General features: G+C 40.3%; 1 protein-coding gene across 4 annotated transcripts in view; it reads left to right on the top strand.

Annotated features, from left to right (window-relative positions):
- TAX1BP1 (Tax1 binding protein 1) overlaps nt 1-19,202 on the top strand; it is a 57,062-nt gene that overhangs the window by 32,849 nt on the left and 5,011 nt on the right. For 2 of the 4 annotated variants that reach the window (XM_056800433.1, XM_016426492.2), the window contains exons 8-16: nt 1,672-1,857; nt 2,939-3,163; nt 4,266-4,412; nt 5,436-5,526; nt 7,039-7,157; nt 9,452-9,565; nt 10,365-10,451; nt 14,934-15,105; nt 15,670-15,818. In XM_056800433.1, coding sequence (XP_056656411.1) covers nt 1,672-1,857; nt 2,939-3,163; nt 4,266-4,412; nt 5,436-5,526; nt 7,039-7,157; nt 9,452-9,565; nt 10,365-10,451; nt 14,934-15,105; nt 15,670-15,818 — 1,290 coding nt within the window. Of the gene's footprint in view, nt 1-1,671; nt 1,858-2,938; nt 3,164-4,265; nt 4,413-5,435; nt 5,527-7,038; nt 7,158-9,451; nt 9,578-10,364; nt 10,452-14,933; nt 15,106-15,669; nt 15,819-19,202 lie in introns of all 4 variants that reach the window. The other 2 variants (XM_007505318.3, XM_016426491.2) reach the window with 1 other exon arrangement.

Here is a 19,202-nt window from a genome sequence, read left to right as displayed (position 1 = left end):
AGACTTAAGAGATGATCTTGTCTGACTTTTTCTCAGTGCTACTAGAAAAATCAGTGCAACTTGGTATGCTTGACTTGGTGAGCTATGACTTGGTTAAGATTTTATGTAGTTAGTTTGTATGAGCAGGCCCCTCAGTAATTGGATTCTATAAAATATGTATTTTTTTTCCAAACCTACTTAACAACCACTTTATTTTGAGGTGTATTATATACAACCAAGTGCATATCCCCTTAAAATTTATTACAGCTAAAAATTAGAAAATGAGAGATGTTGATAATCTCAAACTTTTTAATTTTGTATTGTTAACTGACATCCTTAGGTAGAATATTAGATTGGGGGTGGGGTGAGGAAGGAAGGGAAAGGAGGAAAATGGGAGGAAATGTATGTTTTTCATAGATGAAGAAAACACAGTTTGAAAGAGGGACAAGTTCTATATGGGGAAAGCATTTAGACAATTTAAAAAGCATACTGTATGTGTATTACTTTGCATTCTCCATCTTATTCCTTACATCTATTGCAAAGATTGCAAATTGTCATGGGGAACAGGGGAAGGAATAAGTATTTACTTACTGTGTGTTACTGTGCAAAATGCTTTTATAAATATAATCTTTGATCCTGTAAGATTGTGATTACTATTTTACAGTTGAGGAAACTGAGTCAGAGAGCCTTTCCCAGAGGCACATAGCTAGTAAAGGTCTGAGATCTTCCTATAATCCCTGCTCCAGTGAGGCACCTAGTTGCCACTCTTATTTCTTCTATAAATTGAAATGTTTTAGTATGGACAGGATTAGTTTAGATTAAGTAACCCAATCTGAGTATAGTTCTAAAGTGAATGCTTGAATTATCTGAACTAGGAAGTGTCTGTATGCACCTGAAAACATCAGTGATTGAGAGGTTTTTTTGTGAGGGTTTCCCTTTTTCCTCCTATGTGTCGAATGCCACCTTTTCTTTCCTTATTCTCTTTCTCCATTACCTACCTAGAGAGCCTGTTGGAGGATCACATAAGATACTCTTTACAAGTCTTTAGAAGCATTGAACCATGGTGTAGGCTTCCCTTACTATTTTATTAATAATGTTCAGAGAATCCTGTACAGAGGTAGAAGGCAGATAGTGAGGCCTGAGAGCCAGCAAGATCAGTCTTCCTGAGCAACATCCATTTATTTGCAGTAGAACAGGAGATTTCCACAGTGCTTCCTCTTTTGTGAGTGCCGAGCTGCAGTATCTTTATAGGCAATTATTATTCTCCTCCCTTTGGCCTTGTGCAGTGCTAGTCCCATCATTTTGGAAGGTAGCCTGGTGCCAGGACCCTGGACTCTACTCTGAGAGACAAAAGGTTCAGGCATCCACGTTTTTTCTTGGGGTTCCCCTTTGGATCTGGGTGAGTAATCCATGTCTCATGGCAAGTGAACCAAGGCACAGGGCACCCCTTATTTTCCTTCTGATGAGGAAACACTTAAACTGGGGAGCTCCATTTAAAAAGGAATGGACAGAACAAGACAGGACAGAGACCCCAAGGTATTAGGCAAAGATATTTGGGGTCAGTAGAATCATTGAGGCCAATATCTATTGCTTTAGAAAGATCTCAGACTGGGCCTTTTGCCTACCCCTCATTTGACAGATGAAGAAAAATAAGATCAGAATGTAAGACTCCTTTTTGATTCATTGTTCTAGGTTCACCTGAAGAACACAGAAATAGAGAATACCAAGCTAGTCACAGAAGTCCAGACTTTAAAGAATTTAGATGGGAACAAAGAAACTATGATTGCCCATTACAAAGAGGAGGTTGGTAGACTTCAGCTCTGTGTAGCAGAAAAGGAAAACCTTCAGAGAGCCTTCTTGCTTACAACCTCAAACAAGGTAAATGCTTTATGTTTCTGTCTAAAGGATACAGATTATTTATGGAATCTAGATTGCATTGTGTGTTTTTTAATGTAGCAAAATTATTACAATTAACTTGGGTTCATTATAAAGATATCCTGAATATATATATTCACCAAAAAAACCAGCCCTGGGAGTTACCAGTGGAGTAACTGAAATCTCTTTTAGAGGTTACTTTCCTCATCCACAAAATAGGGATAATGATTATTAAATTTTCTACTTCCCAGTGTTTTGAGGAAAGTCTTTTGTAAAGTGTAATAGGTAGATTTGTTTTCTGGTAATAAAAACACAAGGAAGACCTGTCATGACATTTAGCCTCTTAAACATTTGGTTTTTTGTTATATCCTGATGAATTATTGCATCTTCATTTTTTGGGTAGTTTTTGGGCCTAAAATTTATTATATTTAGCTTGGATTGGTCACCAGTTTTCTAGTTAGAAATTTGACCAAGTTATCCATTTGCTTGCTTTTGTATAATTATTGCTATGGCAGGTAGATGTGGAGTGCTGGACCTAAAATGGACCCGAATTAAAATGTAGCCTCAGGCACCTAACTAGCTTAAGAGAAGGAAAGCAGTGGTAAGAAAACCCCAAATGGGGTCACCCAGAGTCAGATACAACTGAAACAACTCAACAGCAATGTCAAGGTTATTTTACTGTGTTCTCAGTAAGGCACTTCCAAAATCGATTTTGGAAGGTGTTTTCATAGACTTTTTAAAACGCTTTGGTCTTAGAATTAATATGTGCATTGGTTCAAAGACAGAACAGGAAGAGCTAAGCAGTGGGGATTTAGTGACTTGCCCAGGGCTGTACAGCGAGAAGGGTCTGGAACCAAATTTGAACCCTGGATCTTCTAGGCCTGGGTCTCTGCCCTCTAGTTGCCCCTTTTTCATATTAAATAATATAGAGGTGAGGAGTAAGCTAACTCCTGTGACCCTTAAGTATTATGATGGCAATAGTTTTCTTCATTTTTTACTATAATAGGCAAGTGGTCAAAGTGGAAAGAAGATTATATTATGGGATGAAGAGCTGACTACATGGTAAACCTCTTTTGTTTTTTAGGATGATGCTGCGAATTTAAAAGAACAGCTTCGCAAAGCAGAGGAACAGGTTCAGGCTACCCGGCAAGAAGTTGTGTTTCTGGCCAAAGAGCTGAGTGATGCAGTCAATGTGAGAGATCAGACGATGGCCGATCTCCATAGTGCCCGACTGGAAAATGAGCAAGTCAAGAAACAGCTGGCAGAGACTGTGGCTGAACTGAGAGTGGCTGTTGTGAAAAAGCAACAGGTTTGCCTGCCATATTTATTGGGAATTGCCTTGAGAATTTGTTCTTATCTCAGACTATAACAAAAAAAAGTCAGTGTTCATAGAAGGCAGGGCAGGTTTTGATTAATAGCATTCTTAGTTAATTGAACCATTCTGCTTTCTTGAAATTGATTTAATATTAATGATAGTTATGACTGATTCTGTTAATACTTTTTTTAAATAAAAGTTTTTTTATTTAAAAATTTTTTCCATGGTTACATGATTCATGCTCTCTCCATCTTCCTTTCCCACTTCCAGAGTTATCACTCAAAGTCCATTTTCATATTTTTTAAAAAAGTAATCTTTTAAAACCAAAACCCCAAAACATACACCCACATAAACAAGTGATAAAACATGTTTTTTTCTACTCCCACATTTCTTTTTCTAGATAGGGTCCCACAGAATGGTCCTGGGTCATTGCACTGCTGCTAGTAGCAAAGTCAGTTGCCTTTGATCATCCCACATTGTTTCACTTTCTGGGCATAATGTTCTCCCGGTTCTGTTTATTTCCTCCATCAGTTCATGGAGGTCTTTCCAGTTCACATAGAAATCCATCCATCACTGTCATATACCACAATTTGTTCAGTTTTCTAAGAGAAATATTATAATATTTGTTTGAACTTTCCTGAAACCTGTCTGTTTTGTTTAGTGTTAGTGATGTTATAAGCAGTTCTTTCTTTGAAAAAAGTAGCTCAGATAACCTGATTTCCTGGGCCACCTGTAGATTCTAAATGGACAGATGCGATCATTAAATTCTAGATGTGATCATTTTGTGGAATGGCTTAATTGGCAAAAAGTGAGGATACACTAATTCTAGGGTCAGATTGGTGGCTCACTGGATTGAGAACCAGGCCTAGAGATGGGAGGTCCAGTGTTCAACTTTGGCTCCAGACACTTCTTAGCTATGTGACCGTGGGCAAGTCACTCAACAATCCCCCCACCCCCCCATCTCCCCTTAGTATGTCCTAGAATGAATGTGTTTCCAAAGCAAGGAATCTGTTGACAGAACAGAAGGATTTCTGAAACCTGAGCTGTTGGTTTCTTCTAAACTTTGTTTTTATTAAAAATCACATTTTTCTTAAAGGAGAAAATCGATCCTGTTGAGCAGGACCTGCGCAGAGAGGTGGAGGATCTGAAGCTTCGTCTGCAGATGGCTGCAGACCATTACAAAGAGAAATTCAAGGAGTGCCAGAGGCTCCAGAAGCAAGTGACCCGGCTCTCTGACCAGGCCGTGAGTAGCTCTGACATGCGCCAGCTTAACTGGGAGGAATATAAAGCCATACCAGGACCCCGTTTCCTTATTTTGTCTGACACCTGGTGCCTGGGAACCCAGGACGATGAGACCTCAGGGGGCATCCCATCTGCTTTTCTCATTTTACGGGCCCACAGGGGAGGGCACCTTGCTTAAAGTGGCTCAGGGAGTGCAGAGCAGGCTTGGGGTAGAGATTTCTCCCCAACTCTAGAACTTTGCCCTCTCTGCTGTGATGAGGAAATTGTCTTCTGACCCTGTCAGGCCTGGCTCATGTGTGGGCAGCCAGCAGAGATCCGCAGGACAGCAGTGGGAGAATGTTGGGGCGATTCCATTGAGGCAGCAGATTGCCTCAGATCTCTTGGTCGAATTGTCAGAATGCTGGTCCTGGTCTTGAGAAGTTAGCTTTGAAGTGTGAGGGAGACACTCATCGGAACCGGCATTGGCGAGTTCCACTTGTTTAAGCAGCGCTCCCCCGCTTCGTGAGTGACCAAAGGAAAGGAGAGAATTGGGAGCTTTTTTAAAAGCAGGCATTTAGACTGAAGAGAGTATAGGAAAGGAGAATATAGCAGTAGGTCACTAGTGAAAGATTGTTAACAACATTGCTTGTTCCTTGGTTGTGACTTCTGGGCATGGTTTCTGCTTTGAGGTAATTGAGCCCATTTGGGGGTCTGCCATTGAGGAACTTGTGGAGTATAATGTTGGTTTCTAGAGGGAGCGCTTGGGAAGAGCTCTGATCCTAGTATTTTCTTTTGTTAATAAAGTGGACAGTCACAACAGATAGCCCCTCTGTTAATCTTGTCGCATTATCTTTTCTAGTCTACAATTAAAAAATGTCTCTTAAAATGATTAAAGTTAGTATAATTCCTTCACTTACAGATAAGCATACTGCAGCAATCTCTTTAAATGATCCGCATGTGTATTTTCAGTGATAAGAAAAACATTTAACAATTCTTTGTTAAGATATTGAATAGAATACTAATGGTGATCTGTCTTTTCATAAAGAAAACTGGAAACCAGCAGAAAGTGATGGATGCCTCAAGCAACACAGAGATAGCTGACCCTCCCATTACCATTAAACTGTCAGCTGGTGCAGGTATCCTTAATCTTGAATTATCTTCAGCTTGAAAAGACCATTTCCTTTAGAATACCATAGCAGAGTCTTTTGATTGAATCCTTAGAGCAAAGTGCACAAGAAAAAATAGGAGATGTCCAATGTACAGCCCTTATCAGCTCTAACCTGACCTATTTAAATCATCTGACACTAAAAAAGGGAAATGGGGCAAATGATGAACATCACCATAGTCAGTTGGAGGAGGAGTTGTCATTGACTTTTTGGTTTGGACATTGTAAAGGCCCCTTTACACTTGCTTTTGAATAGCTTTCCATGGTTGTCTGCCTCATGTAGGTGTTTGACCCTCTGATTACAATTAGGAAATGAGGCCCTAACGAGTGTTCACTCTCGGTTGTCCACTGTCTTGGAGGACATCCAGCATAGCCAGATGGAAGAGGAACTTCCTAAGACTAGAGCAGTGCCCGGGTCTTGGGGGTTGGCCCCAGAGCTGAGCATTTGGCCCAGTTTCTTCTACAGGACAACCAACCTGGTTAGTAGTGTCTGTTGACCAGAATATGGATGCCTCATAGAACTGGTCCATTAGTATGTAATCTTTTGTTACCCAAAAGGCCCTTTTTAAAAACAAAATATTACTGCTATTTTATGTTTTAACATTGCCAACATTTCCCAGTGTATCCCCTTGTTTGATTTATAGAGAGCCATCTCTAGCAATGACAGTTTGGGGGAAGGACTGGCATTCCATGCAGTGTTCTTTACTCCCTAGTCTTTCCAGTGTGCTTTCACACTTTTGGGGGTCAGGTCTGGTCATTTTGGTCATTCATCCTTCTGGGGGATGAACAGGAGGCTGTGTTCACATTCCTCATAGCTCACCTACCATCATGCTTGGTGAGCCCTGCCCCTGTTGCTCTGAGTATTTTTATAAATTATTAAGAAAGTCAGTATTCTTTGGTGGGATGGGATGGTGATGGTAATGAAATGCCACAATCTCTGATAAGCCAAATAGCAGTGGAGAAATGGGGTTTGGGCACGAATGGGCTGCAACAGATTGTCAGACAAAGATTCTCCACAAAAAGGATTTATCAGAGAAATGCCTAGGTATTCCTTTCTGTGAGGACAACAGCAACAAGGCCTGGCTCTCAGAGGGAAGTTTTTGGGTTCTGTCGCTTGTGTACAGATCTGGGAGAAGGTCTTTGAATCTTGATGGAGACCGTTTTATGGCAGGAGGGCAACAGAAGGCTTAGACAAGGAGCAGGTCAGGGAGGGATATATGGGCTAGAAATGGGAGAATCTACATGAATATATTAATACTCAATACATTGACCTGTATTTGTAGAAGAAGAATGAGGGCTGCCCTCTTTCAAAGTTAAATTGAGTTTTAACCAAGATATAATGCAGAAAAGGAGAAAAGTGATGGGGGGCTTGTAAAGGGCACTTTGGACAGTGGGCTGGCCTTTGTCCACCTAAGCTGTAGGTAGTTTATTTAAGAGGTGAAATGGGAGATTTCTCATCATCACTGAATTTTTTTTTTAATAGTTGGACCTGCCACGTCTGAGATGGTTTCTGAGATGGTAACAAAGGGCCAAGTATGTGAAATGACCAAAGAGATTGCTGAGAAAACAGAAAAGTATAAGAAATGTAAACAACTACTCTTGGTAAGTTCGTGGCTGAACCTAAAGCCAGCCAGCTGGTTTATGCTTTTAGGCACTTGTTCTGTTTACTACCTTGACGCCTTGCTCATTGCTGCAAACTGCTTTTCTCCTTAATCGTGTGTCATTATTTTAGCCGAGACTGGACCTGTACTTTCATTAGAACGAAGCCTCCTCAATGAGGAAACTTGTGTGCTCATGCAAGTCAGCCCTATCTCTGCCCTATCTCTGTCTTTGAGATCTTTGACAAGGTTCAGCCTTGTTTGAAAGACACAAGATATTCCTAGAATATGTGATTCTTAATAATAGTAATAATTCTCTTTGATTTAGCACTTGAATTAGTGCACATTTGACTTAAAGTATCTGTGAGAAAGGTGATGCAAGTGGCTCTTTGCATTTTCCAGAGGATGAAACAGCCTCTGAAAGGCTAGGCTTTTCCTATAATTAACCAGTGTAATAAGAGGGTGAGGCAGAATTCGAGCCTGAGCCCCTGTTACACTGTATGACTCATCATAAAGCACTGGACTTGGAGTCCGTACCTGTGTCACTTTGGGCAAGCATTTAACTACTCCAGGTCTCGGTAGCATTGGATTTAGTGTCCTAGGTACTTGCTAGCTCTAAATCTGTGAACCTGTCATAAACATGCATTTTTATTTTCAGTTCTCCCTCTTTCTACCCTTTCCCTACCCGTAAGAAGGTAAAGACACTAGATTTTCAAAAGTAGCTATATTCTAGAAGAAGAGAAAGTAAGAAAAAAATAAAGGAAGGGAAAAAATGTGCCTAGCCATTCTGCACCCTAACCCTACACATTGAGAATCAATACTGTGTATTCATTCCAAGGCAGAAGAGCGGTTAGGGCCAGGCAGTGGGGGTCAAATGACTTTCCCAGGGTCACCTAGCTAGGAAGTGCCAGATTTGAATGTAGGACCTTCCATTTCTACACCTGGCTCTCAATCCACTGAGCTACCCAGCTGCCCCTGGAGAGCATTTTTGACCAAGTTCTTTGGTGTAATGGGTTGTTTCATTGATCAGAGTAGCTAAAGACTTTTCATGCTTGAATGTCATTCTTATAATATTGCTGTTACTGTGTGTACAATGTTCCCCTACTTCTGCTCACTTCAGTCCTCCCATGGCAACATTTATTTTAGAAGATAATCATACTTTCTGTTATTTTTATTAATAGAAATGAAATGTCTTCATTTTAAAAGGAGGCATTTTTCAGCTCTTAGTTTTTGTGCAGCATTAATCAGTCAGTGACCCTATTCACAAAATAGAAAAGAGCTGCCAGTTGATGCTCTGTCATCGTATGCTTATCCTTTTGGATTATTCAGGACTTTTAGTTTTACTCCCTGCCAACTCTATCAGCTTATTTATTGGGTATTCTTGACTGAGACAGACGGATGCTTTTCTTGTCTCCTTCCCCTTCTTAGAATAGGGGATGAGATTTGTGAGCAACAGAAAGTAATTTATGGGTCTCAGTAGAATGTGGTGTTTGCATTTATGCCGTCATATTCTAAGCCTACAGTAGTGAATGGAGCCTACGTGAATTCCATATTTCTATAGTAATTCGATTAAGATGCAGTTTTATCCTGTAAAAAGAGGCACGGTCCAGCGGAGTGGGCTGGCGTTGAGATCCTGGCCTCTGACAGTGGCCCCGGCGAATGGCACGTTTATTTACAGCCCACTTCAGAGCAGGTCTTGCTAGAAGTGGTCCTCGCTAGTGACGAGGTCACCCTGACCGCGGGAACCTCTTGGGCCGAGGCTTTTCCCAGGAGGCAGCTGGTCCCATCACCAAAACGAGCTACTCATGTTGCTTCATGCTTCAGTCGAAGGTCACGTGACCCACCCAGCCACATTGTGCCATGTCTGTCTCCGATGGACAACTTGGGGTTTAGAATTACTCTCAATGTCTTGGTCTGTTGGTGTGGCAGTGAAGTGTAGAGAACTTGCTTAGATGGCACGCTTAGTCATGGAGAGATGGAGAAGTGGACTGAAAGCTGGTCATCTGAGCAGGTACAATATACTAGAAGGCGAGTGACACCCCCCACCCCCACTTCAATATAGACATAGTTGGTCTGAAATTCAGCTGATAGTTAGTTTGTGCTCATAATGTGAGCTGCCTGAGGGAATAACCAAAGAGCCAGGTACAGAGGTCCTGGGTTCAAATCCGGCCTCTAGCACTAACACTAACTCCCATCGCCTAACCCTTGCTGCTGCTCTTCTGCCTTGGAAGGTGAGAGTTTAGAAAAACAGCGAATAAGCATAATCAATGGCTTGATAACCTTCTTCGTGTCTTGTAGGATGAGAGGGCCAAATGTAGCACCTATGCTGACGAGTTGGCCAAAATGGAGTTGAAATGGAAGGAGCAGGTGAAAATCAGTGAGGACCTGAAGCTGCACCTTGCGGAGGCGGAGGTCCAGTATAAAGTCAGTGTGGCCCTTGTTTGTTTGACTAGTACCAAGAGCCTAGACAGGTCGATCCTTTACCCTCTCTTTGGGCTGATGTTGAACGTTCACTGTTATGGTGGGAAACATGGGTGTCCCTTCCATTTCATACACGGCTTTGCACTTACTAGATGCCGGGCCAGCACCAGGGGTTTCAGGGGGCTCAAGCAGATTGGAACTTGCATTTTTCCAGCGGAATTGAAGAGAGATTATGCAAATACATTGCAACGAATGAATGAATTTTAACTGTCTAGATTGGATGGGGTGGGCATGGGGGTGAGGCACAAGTAGGAGATGAAAATGACTCCGCTTTTGAATGTGCCTTTCCCAGTGGTGGCACTGCCTATAATGTAAAGGAGGCAAGTCAAGAGAAAGGTTTCATTTTAGGTTCTTTTTCATGGCACAGATTCAAAAAGCACTACTAATCTCTTGGTAGAGAAAGCAGGATGGGAGACACGTGGTACATCATCTGCATGGGGTACGGAATGTTGTGGGAGTAGAGTAGGGGAGAGAAAAGAAGATGGGCTTGTGAAATTGCTTGTGACGAGGAGAGGAGGAAAACAACAGGAAGGGGATGGTCAGAGTCAAGAAAAGAAGTGACCGTACAGACTGCCAAGAGACCAAGCAGAAAAGGATACCTATGAAAAGTCCTGGGATTGGACAATAAGGGGATTATGGATGACCTTGGAGGGTAATTTCAGTAGAAGAATGTGAGTGGTGGCTGCTGAACTTCATTCTTTAAATGGACTAATGCTGACTTTTTGTACAGGTTGAGCTGGTGCAGCGAGATCAAGAAATCCGTGATATGACCTTCCAGTTGGAAACTCTGACCAGAGAGAAGGAGGATGAGGAGAAGGTAGGAAGACCTGGGCTTTTCAAAATGCAGGTTAGAGAAGGAAGTGGTTATGAAAATTAGGGTGAGACAATGGAAATATGCCCAGAATAAATAATTTTGAAAATGATTTCATTTGGATTAGTCATTGGGACTCTGATCTTAAAATTCTCTGAGAAATGGCTGGTCTTCTGTATTGTTAGTAATTGGTTTGCATAGAGTAGCATCTTGTAAAATCTAGTGTACAGATGGAATAGTGGATGATATGCATTTGCTTTTTCTTAACATGCAGCAGTTTTAGAGGAAGTGTGACGGCATTTAAGCATGGCTTTGTTGCCTATTCAATGCCTAGATGAAGGGAGTAGTAAACCACGATAGAAGACATTTGTTGGCTTTCTTGGAATGACAGAAATAAGGAGTTAAAAGTCCAAATTATCATAGCATGGAATACTATAGGGAGAGAAGAAATGCATAGGTTTGAAGAGACTGCAAAGGGACACCAAAGTAGGTTGTTTTTACAATTGGTATAAACAAATACTAATAATGGAATATTAAAGTGTGTTCACCCTTTTAAGTAATGGCTCTAGTATATAGCAGATTGCCTTGCAACTTCTTTACAGTTGTGTAAAATAAATTCATAGATACTTAAACCGTACAGGCTTTTCAATATGGCTGACATCTTGTGATTGTTGTACTAATGGATGTAGTTTAAAAAATTCAGGGCCATCCTGTATTTACAAAACATTTTAATTGCCAGGAGTAAGAAGTAAAGGGACAACATTTTGTTATGTTTGACAAGCTGAGTATGAGCTTTGCTTTGACATTAAGGCAAGTAGTGAGGATGCAGTGCATTTTTTAAAATGAATGAAATCTTTAGCCAGATCCCTGGATCAGATAAAACTGCAGTGCTAGAAATCTTACAGATCCCTCTGACTTGTTTTTCGACTGTAAGGATAATTTTAGGGTTGTGACCTAATCTAAATTAATTTGGTTGCCAGAGAAAATCCCAAATAAAATACCCAAGTCAGTTTGGAAATTTATGATGATTTTAATTAATATAGAGGGAAGGAATTAAGGAGGAGAGAAAGAGGGTATAGGATTTCTCCAGCCTGGCCTGTGCCAGGGGGAGTTCAAAGACCTCCACCATAAGATCTTTGAAGATTAGAGGCTTTTCTAAGAGGATAGTGTTTGGAAGGTAAAGGAGAAAAGAATCAGCCTAAACTCCGAGAGAACTTAGTGAAGATGCCTCACATGAAGTAGGCTACTAAGCTTCTCCCAGAATAGCATCAAGGAAAACTCACCACCAACCCTGCACAATAGCTGCCACCATGCCAAGATGCTGAAATGCTAAACAAACTGCTGCCAGAGCCACTTCTCCACGGAAGGAGACTGGAGAGAGGAAGTGATGTGAAATATATAGATGGTTTTTACATCACTTTCCTGCGTCTCACATGTACCAATGGTAGCTTAAGCTTGACTTGGGACAGCCGAGGGGTCTGTCAGTTGTTTCTGATTTGTCATTTGCTAGCACATGTCTGTCATAGGCCATAGTCCTAAATACTTAATCCTTAAGTATGGGTGTAGACATTCCTGATTTTGTTAGACTAAGTAGGGTGGAGTAATCTAAAGTTCACACTACCTAGGAAACGGTATAGTATAAAATGTGGTCATGTCATAACAATTGTCACCCAACCAACAGGCATTGAGTCTATTTAACTGAAGCAATAAGCTGCTATCGTTTTCTGTATCTGTAACAGAAAATGTGGATACTTAAAAAATTATTCATACCTGTTTTTGAAATTTTCATTGTGACACAAGTAGTTTCACATGATTACTGTAAAATGATAACTTTGTCCATGCCAAGACAAAAAAGACAAACTGCTTAACATGGTAAGTTTAAGTTAGATTATGGACTTCTTTTTTACCTTCTTGTTTACTCAGAATGGAAAAAGAAATACAGATTTCTTCTTGAGGGAAGAAAAAAAGGGTCACCAGGATCCTTTCCCTTTTTATTTTAGATATCAATATTACAGTCTTTTCTGATCATAGATGTGTTTATCTTTTTAAAACTTTTACCTTCTATCTTAGAAACAGTACAAGAACTATTTCCACATTACTGATTTTTACATCCTTCTATTCTCTTAGAATCAAGACAGAAGTGTAGTAAGGGTTGGGCAATGGGGTTAAATGACTTGCCTAGGGTCACATAGCTAGAAAGTATCTGAGGTTAGATTTGAACCCAGGACTAGCTCTCAATCCATCTAGCTACTCCTGATTCTATACTTTCAAAAGCTTCATTAAGCTACATTAAAAGCTGATTATTCTTTGATAAATCCAGGTGTTTGTTAAAAAGTCCCCATAAGAATCTAATTACTGTTTCTGATGGGTGGAGTACAGGTATCCTCAGCCAGCAGGGAAGTGCTCCAGAGATAGTCATTACTGTTAATATGAATTTTGAATGGAAATTATCCTCAAGTCCATGTGAAAAATTTCCACAGAATTTAAAAAGAAAATATATAAGGATTTTTTAATTCTGTGAAAAAAGGGTTTTTTATTTCAAGCATTTCATAAAAATAAGTTTTAAAATCCAGTTTTAAAATGCCTTTTAAGAAAGCCTTATCTTCAGATTTGCAATTTTGTCCTGTGGTTGGTTTGAGTTTTCTGGCTATCTATGGTAAAGTCATTCCTATTGGAAGATAATTTCTAAAGTCAACATGTCATCTTTAGCAGTGATATCAGCTCTCCTCAGAGTGCTTGATAGTTTACAAAACCCTTTCCCCATAATCCTGTGAGGTAGGTCACATGGTGAGCTCATTAGTGCTCCCTAGCCATGTCTTGGAACCTGTGTCCTGGGGACGGATCCCTACCCTCTGCCTCCTGGTAAGAAATCCGTGTAGTCGTCCCCAATAAAGATGCCCATTTATCACGGTGCACTGTGGGCCTTTGTGGCAAACCACTGCCCAGAATGGCTGGATGAGTTCCGAGCTCTGCCGCCAGTGCTCTCAGCCTGCCCTTCTGTTAGTCATCATTTCTCATCTCTGTCATTTGGGACGTGCCTTTTTTGACCGCATTTGACCTCAGCAGGCCTTCTTTGGAGAGCTGCCTGTGGCTCCTGCCATTTCCCTCTTGGTGGCTTGAGCTTTCTGATCACTCCTTGTGGGCATATTATCAGTGTATCAGGAATCCCGTCCATACGGTATAGCCCTTTGTGTGTGACTTTAGAGGCTTCTGAATCTCCTCTCCTCCTCTCCCCAGCCTCATTTTAGATGAGGAAACTGGGTCACAGAGCTTAGGTGATTGACTTGCCCAGCATCACAGAGATGGTAAGTGTCTTCCCACTCCCGGTCCATTGCCCTAGTCATTATTGCACCTTTGATGTATAGCCATGTAGCATCAGCGGGAGACCCACCAGATCGTGGACCATTGTCTGGGCCCAGACTTCAGACAGGGCCTGGAGAGCGGGCTGGATTGTGTTCCAGAAATCCTATGATGCTTTTAGTGCCAGGCACTGGGGATACAAGTACCAGAAATGAAACAGCTGTCCCTGCTCACCAACAGCTTGCATTGTAGTAGAAGAGACAGAAAATAAGTGTTTCTCTTAAGTCTAGCCATCAGGTCTGCACTGTAGGCCTTCATTCATTGTTAGAGGGCAGCAAAATGAAATTGGCCCTCCAATTTAGAATCTCTGGGTGCCAGTCACCCCCAGAATAAGACCTGAAGCCAACCGGGGAGAGGCACAGCTGGAAGTGTTGCTGGCTCCCTGATCGGCTCTATCTACTATGCTAGCTTTATGAATATGCCCATAGATAGGAGAACAACTTCCCTTGCCCCAACAATAACCATACAAAGGGTGATAGCTAGCGTGAATAGAGTGCTTTATGGTTTGAAAAATGCTTTCCATTTATTAGCTCATTTGATCCTTGCAATCCAGATACTATTAAACACTTACACACTTACAGACACAGATACCCGCTTAAACACTCTCAGTGTGTAGAACGCTGGGGTTCAAATTCAGCCTCAGATATTTTACTTGCTTTGTGACTGGATGAGTCACTTTGCTTTTGTCTGCTTCAGTTTCTTTAGCTATAAAACGGGTATATTAATAGCCCCCACCTCCCAGGGTTGTTGTGAAGATTAAAACAAGCTCATAATTGTTAAGTGCTTAACATGGTGCTTGGCACAGGAGATGCTTAATAAATGATTATTCTGTTCCCAAATTAAGGAGTTACAGAGGGAAAACTCATGCATTTGAGAGAGATAAGGATAAGGAATGGCAGTGTTTGAACTATGCTTCAAAAGAAGGGAGGAGCTTGAAGTGGAGATGAGAATCAATTGGGCAAGGGCGTGTTATTAGAACTTGGGGAGATGTAGGCTGCATTTTGGAAATAGTGAAAAAGGTACCCTGTGGTCATTATTTCCCGTACTGTATTTGTTTCCTGCTGTCTTATCCATAAAAAGTTTGATTCCTTAGTTTATGGTTGAGTTGATTTTGTTGTTGATTTTTAGGTACTTAAAAAGAGGCTTGAAAATCCAGCAGAAAGGGTCATGGAAGGTCAGAATTCCTGGAAATCCCCTGTGAGTAATACCCTCAAAGAGCAGAATGCACCTGTTCCTTCAGTGCCAAATAGGAAGCCAGTCCTACAGTTTGGAAATCCCTATGCAACCCAGGACACAAGAGGTATGTTTTCAGAGACTTTTGGTTTTGACTTATGCTGGAGAATGACTGAACTTTAAAGTTAATGGCAAGTGTACAAAAATTAATGGTAAGGCGTGATTTTCTTGTGTGGATAGACAGTGGGGAGAAATAGTTTTGAATTGTGGAAAAAACATTGGCCAGAGATTTAGCAGAGATTTGAATTTGAATCCTGCTTCTTACAATTACTAATTGTGTGGGCATAGGCACAAGTTACTGAATATCTGAGTGTCGGTTTCTTCATCTGCAAAACAGGAAATTAAGATGTGATGATTTTATCTTCCTGTTACCATACTGGGAGGACATGAAATAACAGATTTAGAATGTTTTTTAAACCATAACGTTTTGTGTTAGTTTTGCATATGTTTCAATTATTTTTAAAATACTTTCTATTTTGAGGATTTTGGGTTGTTTTGGTCATATTTGGTTGTATTGTAGCTATTGGTCATCTAAATTTCGATAACATTTATTGTGTTCATATGAAAATAAAAGATTAATTTTAGGATTATATTTTCCTATTCTTTTATAATTTTATAATTCTTATTTCAGATGGTGCTGATGGTGCATTTTACCCAGATGAAATCCAGAGGCCACCTGTAAGAACATTCTTGTGGGAATTGGAAGACAACGTAGTCTGTAGTCAGCCTGCCAGAAACCTTAGTCGGCCTGATGGTTTAGAAGACCCTGAAGATAGCAATGTAAGTTTTTCTCTTTTCTTTATCTAATCTATTAAGAATACCATATGGGTCTGGCCACTAGTTTAAGAATCAGTTATAAAAATGCCTCAGAACCATTTTCTTTATTTTGTAGGATTTTTATTTAAGTAATAGATAAATTGTGTTTTTTAAAGATTTAATTTCATTAAGAAAATTTTTCCATGGTTATAGGATTCATGTTTTCCCTCCCACCTTGCTCCTCTAGCCAACAATTAATGTGTCATTGATTAAGACCTATTCTCATATTATTATCTGCACTAGAGGGATCATTTAGATTTTATATCCCCAGTCAGATCCCCATCAAACTATGTGATCAAGCACTTGTTTTTCTTCTGCATTTCTGCTCCCACAGTTCTTTCTCTGGATGTGGATACATTCTTTCTCCTAAGTCCCTCCGGATTGTCCTGTGTCATTGCATTGCTGCCAGTAGAGAAGTCAGTTACATTTGATCGTGCTACAATGTATCTGTCGCTGTATATAATGTTCTGCTCCTTTCACTCTGCATCCATTCCTGGAGGTCTTTCCAGTTCACATGGAATTCTTCCAGTTATTCCATTATTCCTTTGAGCACAATAGTATTCCATACCCATCAGTTACAACAGTGTGTTCAGTCATTCCCCAATTGAAGGGCATTCCCTCATTTCCAGTTTTTTTCCACCACAAAGAGTGCAGCTGTGAATATTCTTGTACAGGTCTTTTTCCTTATGATCTCTTTGGGGTACAAACCCAGCAGCGGTATGGCTGGATCAAAGGGCCAACAGTCTTTTAGCGCCCTTTGGGCATAGTTCCAACTTGTCTTCTAGAATGGTTGTATCAATTTACAACTCCACCAGCAGTGCATTAATGTCCCTGTTTTGCCATATCCCCTCCAACATTTATAATCTGTGTTTTTGATGGACATACTGAGAGGCAGCATTGTATAGTTGAAAGTGAGTCAGAAGTCCTGTGTTCAAATTCTGGCACTGAGACTTGAGCCTTAATGAGCTCAAGTAAATCATAACCTTGATGATGGGTAAGGAGACTAAATATAGCTCTAAATATGACCCTTTAGTCTTGTTTCAACAGTAGCTATCAGGCTGAAGTGGTTTTATTTAAAAAATTAATACTTGTGAGTAGTAGTTTTCAAAGTAGGATTGCTAGAGAGAGAAATATCAGTTTTATTTCTGTGCTCACTTGAAGCTTGAAATTCTTTGAATTAGAAAAAGACCTCCAGTCTTCTGAGTGTTATTGTGTGAACTTCTTTTTTGGAAAACATTCCCTTCGATGTCTTTCTCCCTCTGTTTAATGTTGCATCCCTTGGACAGTAAGCTGAGGATGAGCATGTTTCCACTTGTGTAACATGTCATGATATGCTTTGATTGCAGTTAAGGGATTTCTTAACCGTTCACTAGATTAGTTTGCTTTCTTGCTCCTTGTTCTTTTTTGATGAGCTGTGGTCTGAGATGGATTTAAAAGAATTACTTTATTGTGCTCTTTGCAAGAACAGTGGTATCATGACCTGCTTCTCATTTAATCTAGTTTGCTGCATTTAATTGCTATTAACCTTTGCAGAAGCTGATCAGTGTTCAGACAGGCATGGTTTTAGCCCTGGTGCTCAGCACCCATAATGGAGAAAAATGTATTTCTCCCTTCTGCCATTTGGCCTCCGATGTCCATTACTGGGAATAATTAGGAAAACTGTCAGAACTTTTCTAGCCTTTTTAAGGTCTGGAATATTATCTTACTGCTTTTTCCCACCTTTTCTTCCCATTTTGCATATCTAATCTGATCATTCTTGGCTCCGACATTACCTGTGACAAGTTCTTCTCTTCCTTAGTCATCTGCTTCAGTTTAATTAGCAGAGGGTTTTTTTTTAAATCTGTGCTTTGCCCTCCTGCAAACCCATAAGAAGCAGTGTTAGAGTCTTGTGCTCATTTGCTGACACACTGAGATTTGGTAATGAGATGGAAAGGCTCTAATATGCTTGAATAGGAAGTAACCTTGGATTACTGTTTCTCCAGGCAGATTCTTTACACCAGACAGAAACCAATTTGTATATACCATCACAGGTCCTTATCTTTGCTTCTTATTGCAGTCAGAAATGAAAATGTGTTGGGAGTGCAATTCTAAAACGTAATTCCTGCATGTTAAAAGAAAGATGTAAATGAATGACAGTACCAATTACTCAAGGAGTAATTTCTAAAGATAAGACTGAATGGCAAAGCAGTGTAAGTGAAGAAATAGCTCTATTAGGTAGCTGAAGAGAGAAGGCATAAATTAGGCGCCGAGAAATTAAGTAAGTCAGGTCACCCCAACGATGGGACAAAGGCATTTTGTACAAAGATCTTCACAATCGGTCTTTGGGTTGTGCTTTAGTTTAGTTCCCGTGACACCTTTTTACTGTTTAAGGGATTTGGTCTTCTGTTATAAGCTACCATTTTAAGTTTACTTTAGCATTAGTCTCCTGTCTTACTGTGTGAAACTAGCCCAAGGCAAATGTGATACTCAGTCAGGTTTGAGGGAGGATAACACAATTAATACGATTATACAGGATATAGTAACGTCTTCCTATAACATCAGCTTTGCAAAGCCCTTCATCAGAACTCTTGAGTTAGGCGTAACAGAGTTTTCCCATTTTATTTGTTAGAAAATTAAGACTGTAAATGAGAAGTGTTCTGCTCGTGATTCCCAGGCGCTTTCTGAAGTGGAATCTGAGTTCCAGAGAGCAGCATTCGGTTCGTGGCGCTCTGTTGCTACGACTTAGAAGAGAGCCGTCATTGACATCACAGCAGGAGATTTATGTTGACCAGAAGAGACACAGCTGCTAATGGTGGGGAAGAGAGTTAAGAATGTTGTACTGGTTAGGCTTTGCTTCTAGGGCGGAGACATTAGAGATTTAAAGAGCAAGGTCATCGGAAATGTTTTAGCACATTCGGTATTTAAGTAGTGCCCTCAGAATGATGCATTCTCATTTCCTTTCTTTGGTTTAGTTGTTGTGACTTCAGTGCTGTCTCCTTTGTATGTTGACACATTGCGTCCTTGAAAATAAAGAGAAATCTGTATCCTTAGCGGTAAGCATAAAGGGAAACTTATCCAACATATGAGTGCTTCTACAGAGCACACTTATAGACTCTTGGAAAAATTCAGATAGTCCTTTTCATTATTAATTTGGTGTCACAAAATTTAAAATTGCAGAAATTTGTTAGATGTAGAAATAGCAAAGTAAGATCTTGGGTTATCAGGTGGTTATGTCTTTTTGGTACACATTTGCTAGAATATATAATCAGTATCCCATAAATGCTGACTTGTCTTAATTTCTAGAATGGTAGCAATTTTATTTATTGTTAGATACAGAAATCATGAGGGAAAACAAGGCAGTTAATTAAA

Source organism: Monodelphis domestica, chromosome 5 (assembly GCF_027887165.1).
Source record: "Monodelphis domestica isolate mMonDom1 chromosome 5, mMonDom1.pri, whole genome shotgun sequence".
Taxonomy (NCBI): domain Eukaryota; kingdom Metazoa; phylum Chordata; class Mammalia; order Didelphimorphia; family Didelphidae; genus Monodelphis; species Monodelphis domestica.
Note: the sequence above shows the minus strand (reverse complement) of the source record. Positions and strands in the feature narration are given on the sequence as shown.